The sequence below is a fragment of the Coregonus lavaretus genome (genome assembly GCF_964263955.1).
Source record: "Coregonus lavaretus genome assembly, chromosome: 30".
Lineage (NCBI taxonomy): Eukaryota > Metazoa > Chordata > Actinopteri > Salmoniformes > Salmonidae > Coregonus > Coregonus lavaretus.
In genome coordinates this window covers 30,896,827-30,917,286 of record NC_140017.1, presented here as the reverse complement: position 1 = coordinate 30,917,286, position 20,460 = coordinate 30,896,827, and the positions used below count along the sequence as shown (strand labels likewise).

Below are 20,460 nucleotides of genomic sequence, written 5' to 3'. Positions count from 1 at the left end.
TAATGTGATTCATACATCATTTATATATCATTTTTATATTCTTAGTTGATATTGATGGTCAATTTGAAAGTGTTGTTTTGCAAAAGATACTGTTTGGTCTTTTTCTTTTCTTCCAGAAGCATTTGGGGGACATGTGGAGATTGAAATACTCAAACAGGGACAATATGACTGGAGGAGATGAAACAAGGAGGGTGTGGCCGATTCCATCATCAACAGTCCATTGGAAGAGGAGACTACGGGGAGATGAAGTGTAGTGGACTACATTCCAGTGTCTGCAATGAAATATAGACATGTGTAATACATAATTGTGTCATATTCTTAGGTATTAATTTTTGTAGAATGATGTTTGATGTTATTGAATACATGTGAGGATCTTAGATGTTTTTGTTTATTTCGGTGATGTTTAGGGACAGGGAATTTAGGCAGGGAGAGCTCCACTTTAGGGTCCAATGGGTTGACCAGCCTTAGAGTGGATGTTTTTGGATAGGATTTTGTTTGCAGGGGCTTACATGTGTATTTAATTGCATCATAGTTTCAAATGCATTTACATGGTTTATGAGTTTATCTGGAGTACCGAAGGTGGTTGCCTGGGGCAGAGGGACCGTGAGAGAATTTTACTGTCTTGATTGATGGATGGAAGGTTGCCGGACAGTTTTTCGCTCTTACACTCCATAGAGATTTGTTCATATTTCATAGTAATGTATTCACACTTCATAAACAGTTATTCATATTTCATAGAAAGGTATTTACACTCTAGAGAAGAATGTTTTTGGTTTAATGTTAAAGATACTCAATAAGATAAATTGTTACTAGTCATAATCCTATTCTGTTTGTTTTTGAGACTGTTCGTCTCGAAGGGGGGATATGTCGTGTATTGGGATTATGCCTTTGTTAAATGTTTTTCTTGAAGAAATGGAATGTTGTTTATGTTAGGTCAAATGTAGCCGTTTGGAGGGTGACGTCCCAGGGGAGACTGGTGATTGGCCAGAAGAGGGAGCCACCCATCTTTTTGCATTGTTTATAAATAGGGGCTAGACTACAGAAAGGGCAGAACGGCCATTCCAATCTGAGGCGCCGTTCTCCGGGTGTCATGTCACCTGTCACTTATGCTGAAGCTTGTGATCTGAATAAACCTTATGATCAACGTTCAGTATGAGCGGACTCCTTTGTTCATCAGCAATAATTGCCACCACTCACTCGATACGACAGTATGCAGTTGAGTTATCAAGGCCTATTACAATAATTGTCTAAAGCAAGATAGTAGGCCTACTATCTCAGTAAGTGGGAGAAGGTAATCTCTATTATTCATTCAATAGTCCTAGAACAGGGGTACTCAACTACTATTTGAGAAGGTTTGGTCACACAAATTTCCTAGGTAGGAAAGGTTTGGATGGATATTGTTGGTGTTTAAATTATATGGAGAGGGAGTACAAACCAACGACGCTAGACAGAGTGGAATTTGCTTAAGCAAAAGGCAGTTTATTCTAACAGAGATATCTTGTCCTGCTAATTAACATGCATGGACATAATCATATGGCTCTCTATAGAGTCAGCTGAGAAGGATGTTTTTAACAGAGTTTACAGCATTACTTATACAATGTAACATAAAGGGAGGGGTCCTTCTTCTAGTCCCTTGATTGGTTCCCGAGGCGTAGGAGGCGGGTCTGCTCTGTCCAGAGTAGAAGCCCCATTGGTGCACGGCAGAGTCCTCTGCCCTTGGCACCCGACCAGTAGAAGGGGAGTTGAGAATGAGTGTGCGTGCAAATGAAATGTTCTGTGTGTCAAGGTAACTCGTGAGGAGGAACTAGTGGTTGGGGCCTGAGGTGTGGGTGTCCCGTTATCGCATTCTGTTGCAATGTGCAGGGCGTTGTGTCCTTTTCAGTCTCGTGTTTGTTCATGAGAACAGTATGTTCCTGTTATGAGAAAAGAGGCTCCAACCCCAACAGTTCTGTCACAACATAATGCACAACATGTTTTGGTCCCCTCAGGTCTTATACAACATCTTTCACAAGATGCCCTCTCAGTCCCCTGTATAATAGTTTATTTACTACAAATCCCCCTCTTCACGTCTACTAGACGTGATCAATAAAATGTAATAGCAATAAATGAATGGAAAAGAATATGCAGAAAAGAAAAATTAGTCCCCCTCTATTCAACCACGACAACAACATCTGGTTTGTAATCATGGCAAGCCCATCCACCCCCAGGGACAACACCATACAGGCATTCAGGATTCCCAAAAGGACAATCAAGAGGTCCACCGTTAACATTACATAAGGGAGGATAGTCACTTTCAAAATCGTCCAGTTCCAAATCATTATTTCCCAAAAGCGGATACATCTGGGCTTGGTCATTGTGAATTGGTACAATAGCAGTGGTTATTATACGGTTAATCAAAGTGCGGGCACAGGGAATACAACAACATCCACACAATGTAAGAATTGATACAAAAACAGCAATAGAAATCAATACAGATGAAATAAAGGTTTTATATTTACCAAAAGCATCCATCCAGGAATCCCACATAGAGGTATCAACCCCAGAATGATCTTTCATTTTACCATTAAGAGTCCTCAAACCTTCTAGAGCAATTGTCAAACTTCCATCTGCAGCAGTATTATTAGGAATAAAAGTACAACACTGTTCCCCAAACATAGCACAAACACCCCCTCTTTCAGCAAGTAACATATCAACAGCAATTCTATTCTGAAAAGCCATTAATGAAGTTGCAGCTAGTTGTCCATGAACAGCCTCAAAACCTTGTTGAGTCCAATTCTCTAATTTCTGGACATTAAAATGGATGTAGTTAATTCTATCAACATTTTTATTTATAGTACACCACCAGCAGATTGAGGACTCAAATCCAGCTGATACTTGATCAACTAACTTGTATTCGTCTGGCACGCCCCCTTGCACACCAATTGCATAAATGTAGGTAGAATCATCAGTAGAGAATACAGAAGATCGTTTAACTCTAGGGGACATGGAGCCTAATCCTAGGTCATCTATACGAGAAAGCAATCCGTCAACAGATGTTGGGTACACAGAAACTGGGAGGATTAGGGTAATAAGTGCGCAAGATCCAGTTGCGTTGCGAGGGAGCCTATCAAAAAGCGTAGCTCCTCCACACCACCACCAGACATCCGCACGTGAGACTGATCTGAATCTCTCATATCCAGGGAGAGTATTACCACACCAGTCAGGAGGCATATCACCAAGTGATATCCCCAACCCAGACATGTTAACACATGTAAAATTAGCCTTAGCTACAACAGAGGAAAAGAGTGGTTTAGCAACAGACCTAGACACTACAGGGTAAATCTTATCCCACTTGGAACAATTACGGTCAGGATTATCATTTTTCATCAAGGGCAATACGCAGGTAGTGGTTATGATTGCTGGAATAATACGTAACAAGGGTCTAGCTCCCATACATACAACACAACTGTCAGTGGTGGAGTTAGCTGCCTGTTCAGTTAACAACAGCCAGTTGTTAGAATAACCAGAGATGCCAGTCGCAATTAGAAGTGCCTCATCAGGGGTCCTTGGAGCGGTAGTTATAACGACTGAAAATAGCTGAGGGGTTCTAAGGTCATCCTCTGTTTTTAATACTGAGGGTGTATCTGATGAATCGGTCATGTCATTACAGCAGACAGTCACTTGCCAATAAGTCTGTCTATCCCTATACATATAAGGTGCTAGTGTGAAATGCTGGCAAAACACTTCTGGCCCAGCCCGAATAATTAGGTTAAGGTTGTTGTTTCCATTCTTAATTAAGGTAAATCTCCTTCTTAATTCAACCACAAGCAAAAAACATATATACGCACATTCTGAGACTCCCAATCTCACCCAAGGAGAAAGATTTCTCCCTTTCCCTGGGGGAGATTTAGCCTCCCACAAGGGGACTTTCATTTTGGTATCAAAATTGGGTTCAACCGTTCAAATCGGTTCTGACTTCAGTCAGTGATCTGGAAGGAGTGGGGGCTGGTGTGCAATGTGTTAGATGGTGCCAGGGTGCGCCTGATTTACCTCTGACCTGGACTGAGTGTGAAGTAACCTCCTTCACTTCGTACGGTCCAGTCCACCTGGGTTCCAGCCACTTTCTCTTGTGGACTTTTACCCTCACCCAGTCTCCCACCTTTACCTTCAGTGGTAGCGTACTTCCCAACAGCTCCCCCTCCTGGGCCTTCCGCACCTAAGAAGAGAGTGCTGCAGAGAGTTCCGTCAATTTCATTAATTAGTCATCTCTATCTGTTGTAAATCAAGGGAGGGCATATGACCTCCCTCCCTTGGTGGCCCTGGCATTGCTCTCCCTGTCATTCGTTGTTCCAGATATTCATTAAATTTGGGTTTGGTTGGGTTTGGCCCTGCCATCTTATTTCACTATCTTTATATACTTATCCCGTCCCTGGTGTTTTATTTCCAGGGATGTATTATCGGTATCAATACAGACTTATCTCATGTACGACACCCTCGCATATAAAGGGGTGATTTTTATGTTATCTGTAATGCAATCATTATCATAAAAATCAGAATTCCAGTCACATACACCAATGCAGTAATTCCTCCACAGCACATAACACGCTTTAATTGTCTTACTTCTTGTTCAAGAATATGCACAGATCCGATATCAGTTTCCCCAATGCCTGGTTCCTGAAACCTAGGTCAAATTCACTCAGTTCCACAGTTTGGTATTCAGTTTCATAAGTCTCACTATAACTTCCCATTATCCATTACACGTTACAATATAAACACAGCCAATTGGAAATACAATGCTTTATTGAATTTAGTTTACCAGAGCGTCCTAAAACGTAGTCTCAGTTAACTGCTACCCTTCACACAACCCTTTATACAGTTTAAATGTGAAGTCACAGAAACAACTGGATCCCTAAAGGATTTTTTAGTCTTAGTTTAACTGCACCTTTCACACAACCATTTATATGGGATCGTTTTAAATGTGAAATTACAGAGATAGCTAGAATCCCCGGGAATTTAGTACCTCTGGTCAATTGCAATGATTCTCCCCCATATACATTTCTAGAACATTGCCACAGTTTAACGTGATCAACTCTCTCACAACCTATAGGGTAGGACCTCCCCAAATAGGAATTATGCAAAAGGTCTCAGTTCAACCTGGGTCCCTGAAGGAATCTAGATTATGGGTCAAATCTTATCCACTCATACGTCAAAACACACCTCCCACACAACCTATCTAAAATAGGACCTTTTAAATGTGGAAATGCAGAACTGAATCTCATAGGAATTGACGCATTGGATACAAAAGCACATCCCCCACACAACCTATCTAAAAATAGGACCTTTTAAATGTGAAAACTTATACGTGTGAAAACACACTTCCCACACAACCTATCTAAAAATAGGACCTTTTAAATGTGAAAACTTATACGTGTGAAAACACACTTCCCACACAACCTATCTAAAAATAGGACCTTTTAAATGTGAAAACTTATACGTGTGAAAGCACACTTCCCACACAACCTATCTAAAAATAGGACCTTTTAAATGTGAAAACTTATACGTGTGAAAGCACACTTCCCACACAACCTATCTAAAAAATAGGACCTTTTAAATGTGGAATTGTAGAACAACTAGATCTTGTAGGAAATTTTACAGTATAAATCACAGTACCAGATATCTCACTTATGCCTTAATTCATTAGGATGGAAATTATTTAACAAGTATTCATACTCACGCTCAGTACTTCTGATCAAAATTTGGTTTGGTATATAATACAATATGCAAGATTTCGTTTTAACAGGCTCTGCATACCTTTTTAGAAGAGCGCTCTGATCAGGTTCCTGAGGCAAGACGAATAGTTGATGTCTCCTGGATTTCAGGTCACTCTTCCGTCTGTTTTTAAATCGATGATTTGCCTTGTCCTCTCTCACCAACCTTTTTAGATCGAATTAGAAACCATCCTCTGCTACCAATTTGTTGGTGTTTAAATTATATGGAGAGGGAGTACAAACCAACGACGCTAGACAGAGTGGAATTTGCTTAAGCAAAAGGCAGTTTATTCTAACAGAGATATCTTGTCCTGCTAATTAACATGCATGGACATAATCATATGGCTCTCTATAGAGTCAGCTGAGAAGGATGTTTTTAACAGAGTTTACAGCATTACTTATACAATGTAACATAAAGGGAGGGGTCCTTCTTCTAGTCCCTTGATTGGTTCCCGAGGCGTAGGAGGCGGGTCTGCTCTGTCCAGAGTAGAAGCCCCATTGGTGCACGACAGAGTCCTCTGCCCTTGGCACCCGACCAGTAGAAGGGGAGTTGAGAATGAGTGTGCGTGCAAATGAAATGTTCTGTGTGTCAAGGTAACTCGTGAGGAGGAACTAGTGGTTGGGGCCTGAGGTGTGGGTGTCCCGTTATCGCATTCTGTTGCAATGTGCAGGGCGTTGTGTCCTTTTCAGTCTCGTGTTTGTTCATGAGAACAGTATGTTCCTGTTATGAGAAAAGAGGCTCCAACCCCAACAGTTCTGTCACAACATAATGCACAACATGTTTTGGTCCCCTCAGGTCTTATACAACATCTTTCACAAGATGCCCTCTCAGTCCCCTGTATAATAGTTTATTTACTACAATATTGTCATTTATAAGCATAGTAACAAACCCCAAACTCGCAGCGCATGTAATCCCAAACTGTTCAAACTGTTCACGCCCCTCTTTTTGGCGAGGAGAACATTTTGCAGTTTTATAGCTAATTCCTTCAATTCTACACATTTTGCCATTTTGCCAATTCTACACATTTTGACACATTTTGTGTTAATTTGATACCTGAGTGACTCTACAAAATAAATCGGGGCCCCCTTGGGGTCGAGGCCCCTGGCCTGGGCACGTAATCTGGCCAGGATAACTACAAGATTTAGATAGCTGATTAGCCAGCAGCATACCATCTATACCATAAGTGGTGTTGGAGGGCCAGTACTAGGCAGTGTTTGGGGACATGCCCTTTGTAGGGTGCCATCTTTCAGATGGGATGTTAAATGGTGGTCCTGACTCTCTGTGGTTATTAAAGATCCCATGGCACTTATCGTAAGAGTAAGGGTATTAACCCTGTTGTCCTGGCTAAATTCCCATTGGCCCTCATACCATCATGGCCACCTAATCATTCCTAACTTCCTATTGGCTCATTCATGCCCCCTTCTCTCCCCTGGAACTATTCCCCAGGTCGTTGCTGTAAATGTGAATGTGTTCTCACCCAATTTACCTGGTAAAATAAGGGTAAAATAAATTGTTTAAAAAATGTGAAACCTACCTAGCTAACATGGGCTATAGATGATCAACTAGACATTTCTGACAGATTATAAATACTGTAGTTCTCTAAGGTCTGTCAGTGAATGACATAACAAGGAAAACTGTGCATGCACTACCACATTTCTACATTGCACCTTGCACCTGCTATTACCACTCTCAACAGCAGTCAATTAAAAGCTGACTGAAAACACAGCCTGGTCTCATAGACTAGACCTAACATAGTAAATGTAAATCCAGGACACTGAAATTAGTATGATATGTTACGTTTGGTATGGTTACATTAAGACAGAAGGTTATTTAAGGTAAAAACGAAAGTAGGGTGGTTGGTAGGGCGTGTTCGAATCTCATCACGGACAACTTTAGCATTTTAGCTAATTAGCAACTTTACAACTACTCAGCATGTTAGCTAACCCCCCTAACCTTTTAACCTAACTCCTTACCCTAACCTTAACCCAAACCTTAACCCCTAACCCTAACCTATAGCCTAGCTAACTTTAGCCACCTAGCTAAGGTTAGCCACAACAAATTGGTTTGTAACATATCATACGTTTAGGAAATTCGTAACATATTGTACAAATTGCAATTTGTAACATATTGTATGAATTGCAATTCTTAACATATTGTAACAGTTGCAATTCGTAACATATCATATGAATTGTAATTCCTAACATATCATACGAAATGGATGATGGGCATCCACAAATCAATACATACCATACGAAAGGTAACATCATACTAATTGTAGTGTCACGGATTTAGTTTCACTATGTTATGTCTAGCCCTGAGTCCAGGTTGCAGCACACAGAAAATACTACCTGTAAACTGGGAGCAATCAGTTGTGAGTTCACATGCTTTGAACTTGTTGAGAACGCCGATTGGTTAATGGCAAACAAGCTCAACCATAAACTAAAAGTACAGCTATCATGCTGGTAAACAAATTATAGTGATAAAAAATACTGTATATTAGGGTAGTTCCACCAATTCGGTACTTTTTGAGAAGTGTAACTTGGTCCAAAAAAAACTTTGGATTTCACCTAATTTTAACATTCTGTCATAAAGAGCACATGTTCAACTTAATAAAAAACGTGTTTTTCTCATCTCATAAGGTAAATTAAAATGACAGTTAAAAGTGCCTATAAGTGCCAAATAAAGTAACAGGATTGACCATAACAAGGTTAACTTGGGTATTCAACAGCATATTGTGTCTCAATGATCGAGGGCACAACACATTCGTTTTTTATTATTCATAGGATCTAAGCTACAACATATGCGAACATGAAATAATCGGATTTGAGCCTTTTTAGATAATTGATATTAAAGGTACAAAAATTACAATTTTCAAGACATAAAATAGTTTGACAACCCTGTTTCTAAGCTTTTAAATGATATCCAACTCAACCATTTATATTTTCCGGTGACGAAGACATGGATGTCTCATTGTGTGGTGGGGTATACGAAATGGGTAAACGTTGAGCACCTCTACTTCTGAATGTTTTGGAATTCAGGTCCAAAAAGTAATTTTCTGACCACTTTGTCCATGGGTAAACATGTAATGAAAGGATGCTTTCAAAAAGTGATTGAATTCATATGGATTTACCCCCTTTGTAATGTTATTTCCAGTTACATAGTGGCTTATGTCTACACTTTGCTGTTGTCATCCAAAACTAGAAAACATGAAATTATGTGAGAAATGTCTCACAAAAATGCAATTTATTGCAAAAACACCGCATTTCCCTCGATCCATCTGCTGTAATGAATGTACTGCATATTTAATTAATACCTCAAAAGATCTGTGGGAATGCAATATTGTCTTTCTAAAAGGGACTTTTCCCACCTGTTTGACATAAACTACAGTATTTTGTTTCTAATGAGGATTGCCAAACTATGTGTTGAAACCAAGCCAGATTCAATTAGGCCTACCTCAAAAACCGTCAGGCCACAAAAATGTTATTGTAATTCATTATAGCCTACCTTCCTGTAACACAACGAGGGCAGGTCCCTATAAGCCTGCCCATGTTTCGTTACAGGCATGTATAAATAGAAAAAACTCCGGAGGAGAAGTTTCAGAGAGGAATTGATGCTCGTCTCACCTTGAGTTCAAGGTAAGAATAAATGCCAGGATATTATATATTTTAAATTCGAACGTTTTTAAGAGTTTATGCCACAACACTGAAATCTATTGAGCACATTTGAACTTTAACATTTTGGTTTTTCACTTTAATTAAACAAAATGTTCATATTTTTGTATTTACTCAATGAATTCACAATTATTTAACTAAAAGCAAAATAGCCCATAGGCACTTACATTGCGATCTAATAGGCTACAAATGTTTGAATCATTTAGATAAATGGCATTTCCAAATATGATAATGAACTGCATTTATTTTACAATTATGGAGATGAAGCTGCTTCAAGATGATGAAACCAACATAGCTCGCCAGACTAAACCAAATAAGGTAAGAATTGAGAGTACAGCCGAAATAATATTAGAAATGTGCTGAAAGCAAGCGACATAAGTTTAACCCGTTTCTCCTGTATGTTCATCACATAGTGGGAAACGAGAGCCAACAGGTGTCCGTTTTCTATACCTGTGTGTAACGTGAAGGATGGCTCAAGTCTCAATGACATGTTGCACCACCAGGCAGTCAAGGTGCGTTTACAGTTTGTGATGCTTTGTGTGTGGCGTGTTACCGTACCGCAATTTATTTGCTTGACTCTTTTGTTTAAATTATGAAGCCGCGCATCAATTTTAGTGTTTTCTATTTCATAAAAGATGGAACACTATAAAATAAAGCAACAACTTTGAATTGAAACGTTCTTATTTTATTTCATATGCAGAACCAACCATGCACATCTAAAGTTTGTGAAGGTTCTGTCATGACTCCGAAGTCACTAATGCGCTGTCCCAAAGATGCTGCTCTTGAAATCCTACCTCAGGCTATCGACCTAATCAACCAATACTACAAGTCCTTCAAAATGTAAGTAATACGTGTAATCCTTCTCTAAAGACGATGACGATTATTATTATTATTCCAAAATTGTGCAACCCATTGCCGGACACCACTAAGCGCAGAATCTGTAAAATACACACTGTTGGTTAAAATTGCAATATTGTTTAATGCCTTATAGGCATTTATAGTTTGTAGCCTATATTTTCTGTCCTTCATTTAAGAGCCTTTATAAACCCTTCACTGTACAAGGCCTTCATAGATGCTTCATAAATTATGACAGTATGGGAAAATAGTTAAGCCAGTTATCATTTATAGCCTATTGTACGAATTTGCTTAGATAATTTATGAAGCATCTATGTGGGCCTTAAAAAAGGTTTGTAATGAGAAAAAAATATCCCCTCTATATTGTATTATTTGTTTGTTTTCCATGATTTACACATATCCTAATTTAATCCCAAATGCATAGCCCCAAAATTGAACACCACCTCGCCAGATTGGAGGAAATTGCTATGGAAATAGGTTCCACAGGAACCTATCAGCTGACTATGGAGGAATTAGTGTTTGGGGCTCGACAAGCATGGAGGAACGCCCCAAGATGCATCGGCAGGATTCAGTGGTCCAATTTACAAGTAAGAAAAACATACAAGGCAGAAGATACATTTCTGTTTCTCATGATCTATTGGGTATCAATATCAGTATCTATTCTATTCTATTCTTCTATGTGTTTTTCATGCATGCACATGGGCGTGTGGGATATGTTCTATGTGTAGGTTAGCCTAATTAATTATGTTTATTGGATTGTTCTGCAGTTGTTTGATGCCAGAAAGTGCAAGACTACTCAGGATATGTTCCAGTTTCTGTGCGAACACTTACAGTTTGCCACAAATGGAGGAAACCTAAGGTAAACAAACACAGCACAGCGCGATTGTAATTGAAAGGTAATTTTCGATTGACCCATCATATGCAGCTTTTACGTGAAAGCAGTCTCTGCGAACGCGGGAACATTGCCTTTTAATTTAAATCGGGCTATAGCGTGCATCTTCGACGCACGGATTGAATCTAGGTCTAGGTGACCGACAGACCTACTTTCTGAGGTAGCCTAACTACCAGCATTCTTCGTGAAACATGAAAGGATTGGAAGTATGAGATAATGAGGCAGAGGGCAGAAAACACTAAGTAAAGATAATCTCTTCAAAACAAGACTCTCAACTCTGTGCAGTGGTGGAAAAAGTACTCAATTGTCATACTTGAGTAAAAGTAAAGATACCGTGATATAAAATGACTCAAGTAAAAGTGAAAGTCACCCAGTAAAATACTACTTGTGTAAAAGTCTAAAAGTATTTGGTTTTAAATATACTTAAGTATCAAAAGTAAATGGAATTCCTCAAGTGTAGTTAAGTATCAAAAGTGAAAGTATAAATCATTTCAAGTTCCTTATATTAAGCAAACAAGATGGCACAATTTTCTTTTCTTTATTGATGGATAGCCAGGGGCACACTTCAACGCTCAGACATAATTTAAGAATGAAGCATTTGTGTTTAGTGAGTCCGCTAGATCAGAGGCAGTGGGGATGACCAGGGATGTTATCTTGATAAGTGTGTGAATTGGACCATTTTCCTGTCAAAATGTAAGAGTACTTTTGGGTGTCAGGGAAAATGTATGGAGTAAAAAGTACATTCTTTTCTTTAGGAATGTAGTGAAGTAAAAGTTGCCAAAAATATAAATAGTAAAGTAAAGTACAGATACCTCAAAAAACTACTTAAGTAGTACTTTAAAGTATTTTTACTTTAGTACTTTACAACACTGACTGTGTGTGAAGTTAGAAATGTGTAAAATGTAAACTACAGGTTTGTTCCACTAACTGTGAGTCACTCACTAACTGTAAGTCGCTCTGGATAAGAGTGTCTGCTAAAATACTAAAATGTAAATGTACAAATGTAAAATATATTCTGCTAATACACCTGTCTCACGCGTTATTTCTTGCACCTTTACTCCGTGAGGACAATACTGTAGGTCAGGGGTCCCCAATTACATTCAGCTGTAGGCCGATTTTTTCTTGAGCGGTTGTTCGGGGGGCCGGAACATAGTCATAAATAATTTGTACACTGCATATTGACCGCAAGAATCCCAAACAGATATAGTATTTGACAAAAACTGAATAATTTCAAACCTTGATTACGTTGGGATACGGTCACATATGCCTCTCTATTTATGCGTTGGAATACTTGGGAACAGATTTCTTAAATTAAAATCACTTTGAGCTGATTTCCTAGTGATTGTATTGTACAAAAATTATTAGGCTATTTATTTATTTTTTCCTCAGAAATCTTGGGGCGACAAATAAAATCTCCCATGGGCTGCCTATTGGGGAACCCTGCTGTAGGTCATTCACTCTGTGATGGGCCAGTTTCTCAAAGTCCTTCCATTAATATTTCAGTTTGTCCATATATGTTATTACAGATCTTCTTCTTGTGTCTTATTTATTTCAGGTCTGCAATTACCATCTTTCCTCAGAGAAAGGAAGACAGGCATGATTTCCGGGTGTGGAACAGCCAGTTGGTGAAGTATGCAGGTTACCAGATGCCTGATGGCAGTATCCAGGGAGACCCATCCAGTGTAGAATTCACTAAGGTACTATATCTAGTAGCTATAGCCACCAGGCTCCACCCCAGCTATTTCAATAACATTCATTCAAACATCTAGGATTGAGCATTTTAGGCTCAGATACTGTATGTGCTCGTTTGAAAGTATACATTTTAAAAAGTTACTGTTACTTTTGTCCTGTGTTCTTAAAGATCTGTATCCAGCTTGGATGGAAACCTCAGTACGGCCTCTTCGATGTGTTGCCACTTGTACTGCAGGTCAACGGGGAGGACCCAGACCTTTATGAAATCCCTCCACACCTGATCCTGGAGGTTCCCATGGAACACCCCCAGTGAGTGACTTTAGCCATGTTTCTATTGGATGGTTATCTAAACACACTTTTGAGAACAAATACAATGTCAAGCCTGCAGATAGTTATCATAGCTATTTCCACAACATACAATGACTTTCATTGGCAAAGAGATGTTGCTAGGTTACGATACCACTACATAACAGTTATGTTATGACACACGTGTATGCAAATCCGTTTGATTCCATACTAGATTTGCCATTGATTGGATTCATTAGAGACACAGTATTCAGACCATTAGAGACACAGTATTCAGACCATTAGAGACACAGTATTCAGACCATTAGAGACACAGTATTCAGACCATTAGAGACACAGTATTCAGACCATCAGGTCTCCATAGCCATGGGGATGTTTTTAAGTAGTAGTTATCTAATTAAATCAATGTGTTATGTGGCTGCCTGGGTAAATTCAAACCATTGCCCCCAGTCGTTCAAGAGCTCAAGGTTTTTTAAATCAGCCGTCTGAGGAACGGAGCTGAATGGGAGAGAGTGAAGAGCTCTATAGAACTTGTCTACGCGGCACGTTCCTTTATCCAAATAGTTTCCCAAAGCCAGGTCTAGGAGGGCCCAATGACCTGTACCATTTTCTTTTATTTAAATGTCTAACCACTCCAAAGTGGTCCTTCATTCGTTTCACTGGACACAATACTGAGTTGAGTCAAGTGTTTCAAGCACCTTTGGTAGAGTGAGCACAACTGTGTGTGTAACTCATTGTGTATGAAAAAGATGTCACATTGAGGACTGAATGATTCACTACAGAAACTAACCACATCTATCCTAGTGGTGGTGTTTTTTGGTCATGCTCTTTTATATATTATTAGCAGATATATTGTGTTGATCTTTCATCACTAGGCATAAGTGGTTCCAAGATCTTGGACTGAAGTGGTATGCTGTGCCTGCGGTGTCCAACATGCTGCTGGAGATTGGTGGACTTGAATTCACAGCCTGTCCCTTTAATGGCTGGTACATGGGCACTGAGATTGGCGTGAGGGATTTCTGTGACTATCAGCGTTATAACATCTTGGAGGTAAGGCTCACTTTCACAGGTAATCTCTATGACTACCGCACAGGGTTGTGCTCTGCAGGATTAGCAAATGTTTTGAAATGGAGGAGGTAACCTCATCTGGAATAACCAAAAAGCGAATTTTCTGTTTAAAAATGTTTTCTTGTTTCATGCCTCTGTAACATAACCCTGGCTGACTTGATAATGATGCAATGGTTGAGAATGTTTTGGCTTCCTGCCCGTACAGGAAGTGGGTCGCAGGATGGGCCTGGAGACACACAAGCTGTCCTCACTGTGGAAGGACCAGGCCTTGGTGACCGTCAATGTTGCAGTCATATACAGTTTCCAGGTAACCTATGACTTTCACGTATACAGGGCCAATCCAAAGGCATGTTACCATTTTTTCTCATCTTTTTCAACTGTTACCATGCACCTGCAAAAAAGATAGCTCAGATGTGCGAGTGCCTTTTGAATTATGTTATTCCCAGTAGAAATCCCAAGTTATGTTGTTGTTGTTTTGTTACATAATTTGTTTTTTTAATACCTACAATTTTAAATAAGATGGTTCCATCCCATAATATTTAGCCAGAGGATGCTACACTACAATGAAAACTGTTCAGCCGTCAACTGGAGTTTTCCTTGAGATAAATGCACTCCTTTTGTCTCATTACTGTACGCTGCAGAAGAACAGGGTGACCATCACAGACCACCACTCTGCAGCCGAGTCCTTTATGAAGCACATGGAGACAGAGTTCCGGCTGCGCGGCGGCTGCCCTGCAGACTGGGCCTGGCTGGTTCCTCCCATGTCTGGCTCCCTCACCCCCGTCTTCCACCAGGAAATGGTCAACTACATTCTCTCTCCCTTCTTCTACTACCAGGTAGATACTGAGACACCATCTTGTATTGTGCATAGTATATAGGCTATGTCATTCATCTGGTTAAGCTCCACCTTACAGAATTACAGGGGAGTTGCTATATGACCGTCTGTGACTGTTGTTGTTGTTGTTTGAAGCCCGACCCCTGGTTGACCCATGTCTGGAGAAATGCGGAGAAGTGCCTGAGGAAGCAACAGATCAGCTTCAAAGCTGTGGCCAGGTAATCTTCCATGGACTATGACACCCATATCTGTAATGCTTTATAAACACATTCATGATGAGTTATAAATTATAATGCAGTCCTAATCATATCATTGACATAGCTATAAATGCACATAATGGTTGAGGTTGCGCTAATCCATGCTCATAATGCATTACAAAGTATTATCATTCATGTCTGGTTCCCTCCTATAGGGCGGCGCTCTTTTCTTCAACCCTTATGAGAAGAGTGCTGGCTAACAGGGTGCGCTGCACTGTCCTGTATGCCACTGAAACAGGGAAATCACAGACATTGGCCCAGAGACTGAACTCCATGCTAAACTGTGCCTTCAACTCCAGGGTAGGAGATCCATCTCATCTCTATGAAGGCTGATAAGGGGCCTTCTGCCTCAGGCTAATATGCTTCAGGGCATTTGTGTGTATTAACCACTGTGAATCAATGTAAAACTGTAGTTTAATTGGAACCTAAATGTATGTGAGTACTATATTGAGCTCATTCTGAGTTAATTTACAGAATACGTAATGGGGAGTTAGCTAGCTAGTAATAATGGTGCTGATTGAGGTAACCATGGTAAAATCCAGTATGAAAATGTATGCACTCACTAACTGTAAGTCGCTCTGGATAAGAGCGTCTGCTAAATGACTAAAATGTAAATGTTATCTGCTTGTACATTATACAATCTGTTGATGTCTTAAGTCACTACTGTCCTCAAAATGCAGAATTACACAAAGTTTACAAAGTTAACTAAAGCTGCTCTGTATATATTTAAAGTTACTCTGTATGGAGGACTACAACTTCAGTGACATGGAACAGGAGAGCCTTCTGGTTGTGGTAACAAGCACCTTTGGGAATGGAGACTCCCCTGGAAATGGAGAGGTGTGTTTTTGTGTATTTTGAAGATATTAACAATAATATTTCCCCCCACATTTATAAAATATAATGTCTCAATATTCAACACATGTTAATATTTATTTCCCTAGAGTTTTAAGAAGCAGCTTTTCTCCTTGCAGTATCTTAGGAACAAGTTAAGGTGAGTAGTATCTCAAGCATTTCTCTCTGCATTGTCCTCTCCGTACTGGGCTGTACATGTACATGTCTTTAAGATGTACTAATTTGATGAAGTGGCAGCTTGACTACAGTCTCTGACACCTCTCTTTGGTTTTGAAACTGGTCTTATCCCCCCTCTCCTCCCCTAGGTACTGTGTGTTTGGGCTGGGCTCCAGGATGTACCCACAGTTCTGTGCGTTCGCCCATGCCGTGGATGCCAAGTTGGAGGAGCTGGGGGCAGAGCGGGTGACGCCCACTGGAGAGGGGGATGAACTGAACGGACAGGAGGAGGCCTTTTCTGTCTGGTCTCTCACTGCTCTCAAGGTGGGCGGACAAGGGAGGATGCCTCTCTGTCTTAAAAGTGGAACTTAGCTACGTGTCGACGATCATGTTTGCAGTATATTTTATAGTATACATATTAACATACTCCTGGTATGTCTACTATATGCTCAAGTAACATTACAAAAAATACCTGTTATGATCTTTACTCTCATAAGCATTTGCATATCATATTGATCTACATAGTGTTTTTAATCATTGAGTCTAAGGACGCTTTCTCTGATTCCAGGATGCCTATAAGGAGTTCAACATCCAGGGACAGCTGAGTCTGCAGTTCCCTGGGGCAGAGCGACTCTGCGAGGCCTGGGACCCCCTGAGATACCGCGTAGCACTGGAGAGCTGCCCCCAGGACCTCATCACAGGTACTACACCTGGGCCAGGGGATGGACATTTGACAAGGGACTGGTGTAGCACTATAAAGCATTATAAACTAGTCTTGTATTTCAGTCAGCAAGTTGTATGTGATGATTTTCACTGTCCTCTCTTTCACAGCACTTTCAGCCATTCACTCTAAAACTGTCTTCCCCATGAAACTGAAGAGCAAACAGAATCTACAGAGCCCCCATTCAAGGTTCAGTTCTTGTCATCTAGCATGTTATTGTTGCAATACTTTCAACGTTTTTGACAGGACTCCATTTTGACAGGGTTTAATTCAGCATTGTCATTTTTGTTTCTAGCCGGTCCACCATTCTGGTGGAGCTGGAGATGGAGAGAAGTGCAGAGGTCATGAACTTTGCTCCAGGAGACCATGTTGGTGTTTTCCCAGAGAATCTCCCTCAACTGGTGGCTGGCATCCTAAAGTTCCTTCCCCATACGCCCCCAACCAACCAGTGCCTACGACTGGAATACCGCTCTGACTCCTGCCTAGGTACAACACTATTCATTAATAATGGTGCTGATTGAGGTAACCATGGTAAAATCAGATTTTTGTGAGGAAGACATCGTTTTCGAAAAATTGGCACTGTTAAAATTACTCTGCATTTCTATATCCCAAAAGATGACGAGAAAAACTGGCAGACTGTCGAACGCATCCCAGCATGCACTTTGTCTCAGGCGCTCACCTACTTCCTGGATGTGACCACGCCCCCCTGTCAGAACCTCCTCCACAAGCTCTCTCAGTTGGCGAGACAGGACGGGCACCGCCAGCGTCTACTGACCTTGGCAAAGGTAACTTCTGTTTGTCTCCAAGACTAGTGTTCATTATTGTCTTTTGAAATAAAAATGAAATATATCATGAAAGAAGAGGCTTTGACGTACCACCTATTGGAATTGTATAGAATTTAAGAAAATAAAACATTATCCGTACATGTAGCGCTATTTCATACATAGAACTCTGTAAGCCTATGCTCTTTCCAAAAAATTGTATCAACAGATATTTTGCAAGTTATTTAGCTTCTGTCTTCATTTGCCTTCAGGACTCTCGGGAGTACACGACCTGGAAGACGTTCGGCGTTCCCACCTTCCTGGAAGTTCTGGAGGAGTTCCCGTCTTTAGAACTCTCTGCAGCCTTTCTCCTCAGCCAGCTGCCCCTGCTCAAGCCCCGCCTCTACTCCATCAGCTCCTCTCCTCAGCTCCACCCCAACGAGCTACATCTCACTCTGACAGTGCTCAACTATCACACACAAGGTACAGGACATTAGATTTCACATTTTGGACATTTAGCAAACACTCTTATCCAAGGTACAGGACAGGGCAACTCAACTTAGAAATGACAATACATCAGTTATCAAATGCTTTGAAAGGAATCTGAACTGCTATCTCTTGGCTATGAAAGTAACTGTACTGTATTTTTCTGGACTGTTCTTCCACTAGATGGACAGGGTCCTCTTCACCAAGGGGTCTGCAGCACCTGGCTGGATACCATTAAGAAAGGAGACCTGGTACCATGTTTCATCTACAGGTATAGAACATACTGTAACATACTGTATATCAGTAGGCTGGTACACTCTTCAATTGCACCAAATGCTAGGTTGTAACCTATCCCCAATTGATTGAGATTCTTATTTAAAGTGAAGCTAACTGATTATGTGTTATTGTTTACAGTTCAGGTGGGTTCCACCTCCCAGCAGATCCCAGCACTCCAGTCATTCTGGTGGGGGCTGGCAGTGGCATCGCGCCCTTCCGAAGCTTCTGGCAACAACGGCTACATGACATGAAACACCCAGGTAGTGTGTGTGTGTGCCTGTCTGTGTGTCTGTCTGTGTGTCTGTTGATACAATCTCTCTGACCTTAAGGGCTATGGTTTTGTCTTGGCAGGTTTCTCTGGAAGTCCTATGAGCCTTGTGTTTGGCTGCCAGAGTTCAGAGACAGACCATTTATACAAAGAGGAGACACTGGAGATGAGAAGGCTAGGGGTCCTGAAGAGTGTTACATCCACATATTCCCGCCAGCCAGGTCACCCAAAGGTACTGTTGCATGAAGTCATTTTGAAACAAATCATGTACTGAGTGAGCGTTTGAAAAGCTTCATTGAATCTGATTGGCTTGAGATTCAAGTGAAGGTTGAAGCTTAAAATGGTTCCTATCTCCCTGTACTGTGCCTCCTATTCCTAACCTTTGACCTCTGTGTGTGAGCAGGTCTATGTCCAGGATGTCCTTAGGGAGAGGATGGCAGGGGAGGTGCTGAGTGTGTTGCACCAGAAGGAGGGTCACCTCTACGTGTGCGGGGGTGTGAACATGGCCCAAGGAGTTACTCTAGCAGTACAGGATATTCTGAGCAGCCAGCTTGGCATCACCCTCACCCAGGCAGGAGAATACCTGGCCCAACTAAAGGTTGGTTCACCTTTCCTCTCAATCACTAATATGAAAACTAATGTGTAATAAGTGGACAGTGTTTCACAGTGCTTTTATGGTTTGTATTTTTGTTTCTTTATTTGCAGATTCATAAGAGGTACCATGAGGACATTTTTGGAGCCCAGTTTCAGAAGTGAGGTGGTCGGGCTCTGTTGGCTTGTGTGAATAAACTCAATGGATGGAGAAAGATCTACACATAACATGCATTTTTCTCTCTTCCTGTGATGCCCTGTTTTTGTTTTTGGTGATAGATTATGATTGTCACTTTGGAACATGTATGTAGCTGTTGGTGGTCCCAAATAAACCAGCAGGCCATCCTTTGGCCCTCTGCTTGAAAAAGTACCACATTTTACAGTTTTCACTTTATTTATTTTTGCACTGTAAGTATAATTCAAAGAGAAGATTATAACATTTACATTCACGTGATGATATTAAAGATTGAATATAGATGCATAGGTGATAAGTCTATGTAGCGTTTGTGCAATATAACAGAATGTACAGGAATGTGGGATTGTTGAATCTGAATTATAAATAATGGAAATATGCTTGTATACAGAATGTGTTTTACATGTTGTGAACATTAATTTAAATAAAAATCATATTACATAATCATTGTAGTCAGAGGCGATTTTAGCATGGAAATCTTGGTGGGGCAAACTCAAAAATAAAATTGGATGCATGCCAGCAAAGCCACTACACAACAGTAAACAATACATTAATTGCACTATAACGGTGACAAACGGTGCCCACAAACTGTTAGGGCCTACATAAAGCTGTCCCAACAGCAGTCCCAACACCTTACCACTGCTGCACCTGGCTATCAGCGGAGCCTTGTCTGGCAGCGAAACAGTTAATTCAGCCTCTTTTACTGCCTTTAAAAAAACATAGCTGATATGGCTGACTTGCTTTAACAAATGTGGTTTCTACTGACAATTGAGATGTACAAACTATGGCATAAGGGGACAACAAGCGCATAAGAGGCAAGCCGTAATTTCAA

At 40.6% G+C, this 20,460-nt stretch overlaps 1 protein-coding gene across 1 annotated transcript; it reads left to right on the top strand.

The window, feature by feature from the left end:
* The first annotated feature begins 9,346 nt into the window (after positions 1–9,346).
* nos2b (nitric oxide synthase 2b, inducible) lies at positions 9,347–20,149 on the top strand. Its single transcript, XM_084147673.1, has 26 exons — positions 9,347–9,383; positions 9,681–9,737; positions 9,833–9,931; positions 10,120–10,259; positions 10,699–10,861; positions 11,042–11,133; positions 12,722–12,863; positions 13,028–13,167; positions 14,040–14,214; positions 14,438–14,539; positions 14,874–15,068; positions 15,203–15,285; positions 15,480–15,624; positions 16,057–16,161; positions 16,266–16,315; positions 16,482–16,656; positions 16,901–17,033; positions 17,164–17,242; positions 17,349–17,539; positions 17,669–17,838; positions 18,087–18,297; positions 18,484–18,571; positions 18,715–18,836; positions 18,928–19,076; positions 19,248–19,442; positions 19,550–20,149. The coding sequence occupies exons 2-26, from the start codon at positions 9,681–9,683 to the stop codon at positions 19,598–19,600; spliced, it is 3,252 nt and encodes a 1,083-aa protein (XP_084003799.1). The 5' UTR covers positions 9,347–9,383; the 3' UTR covers positions 19,601–20,149.
* The last annotated feature ends 311 nt before the right edge of the window (positions 20,150–20,460 follow it).

What these genes read in the sequence shown, in the direction of transcription:
- nos2b (XM_084147673.1), top strand. Translation starts at nt 9,681, where the DNA reads ATGAAGCTGCTTCAAGATGATGAAACCAACATAGCTCGCCAGACTAAA. An exon ending in AGCGTTATAACATCTTGGAG is followed by an intron (nt 14,215 to 14,437) that starts GTAAGGCTCACT and finishes CTGCCCGTACAG; the next exon opens with GAAGTGGGTCGCAGGATGGG. An exon ending in ACTGTGCCTTCAACTCCAGG is followed by an intron (nt 15,625 to 16,056) that starts GTAGGAGATCCA and finishes ATATATTTAAAG; the next exon opens with TTACTCTGTATGGAGGACTA.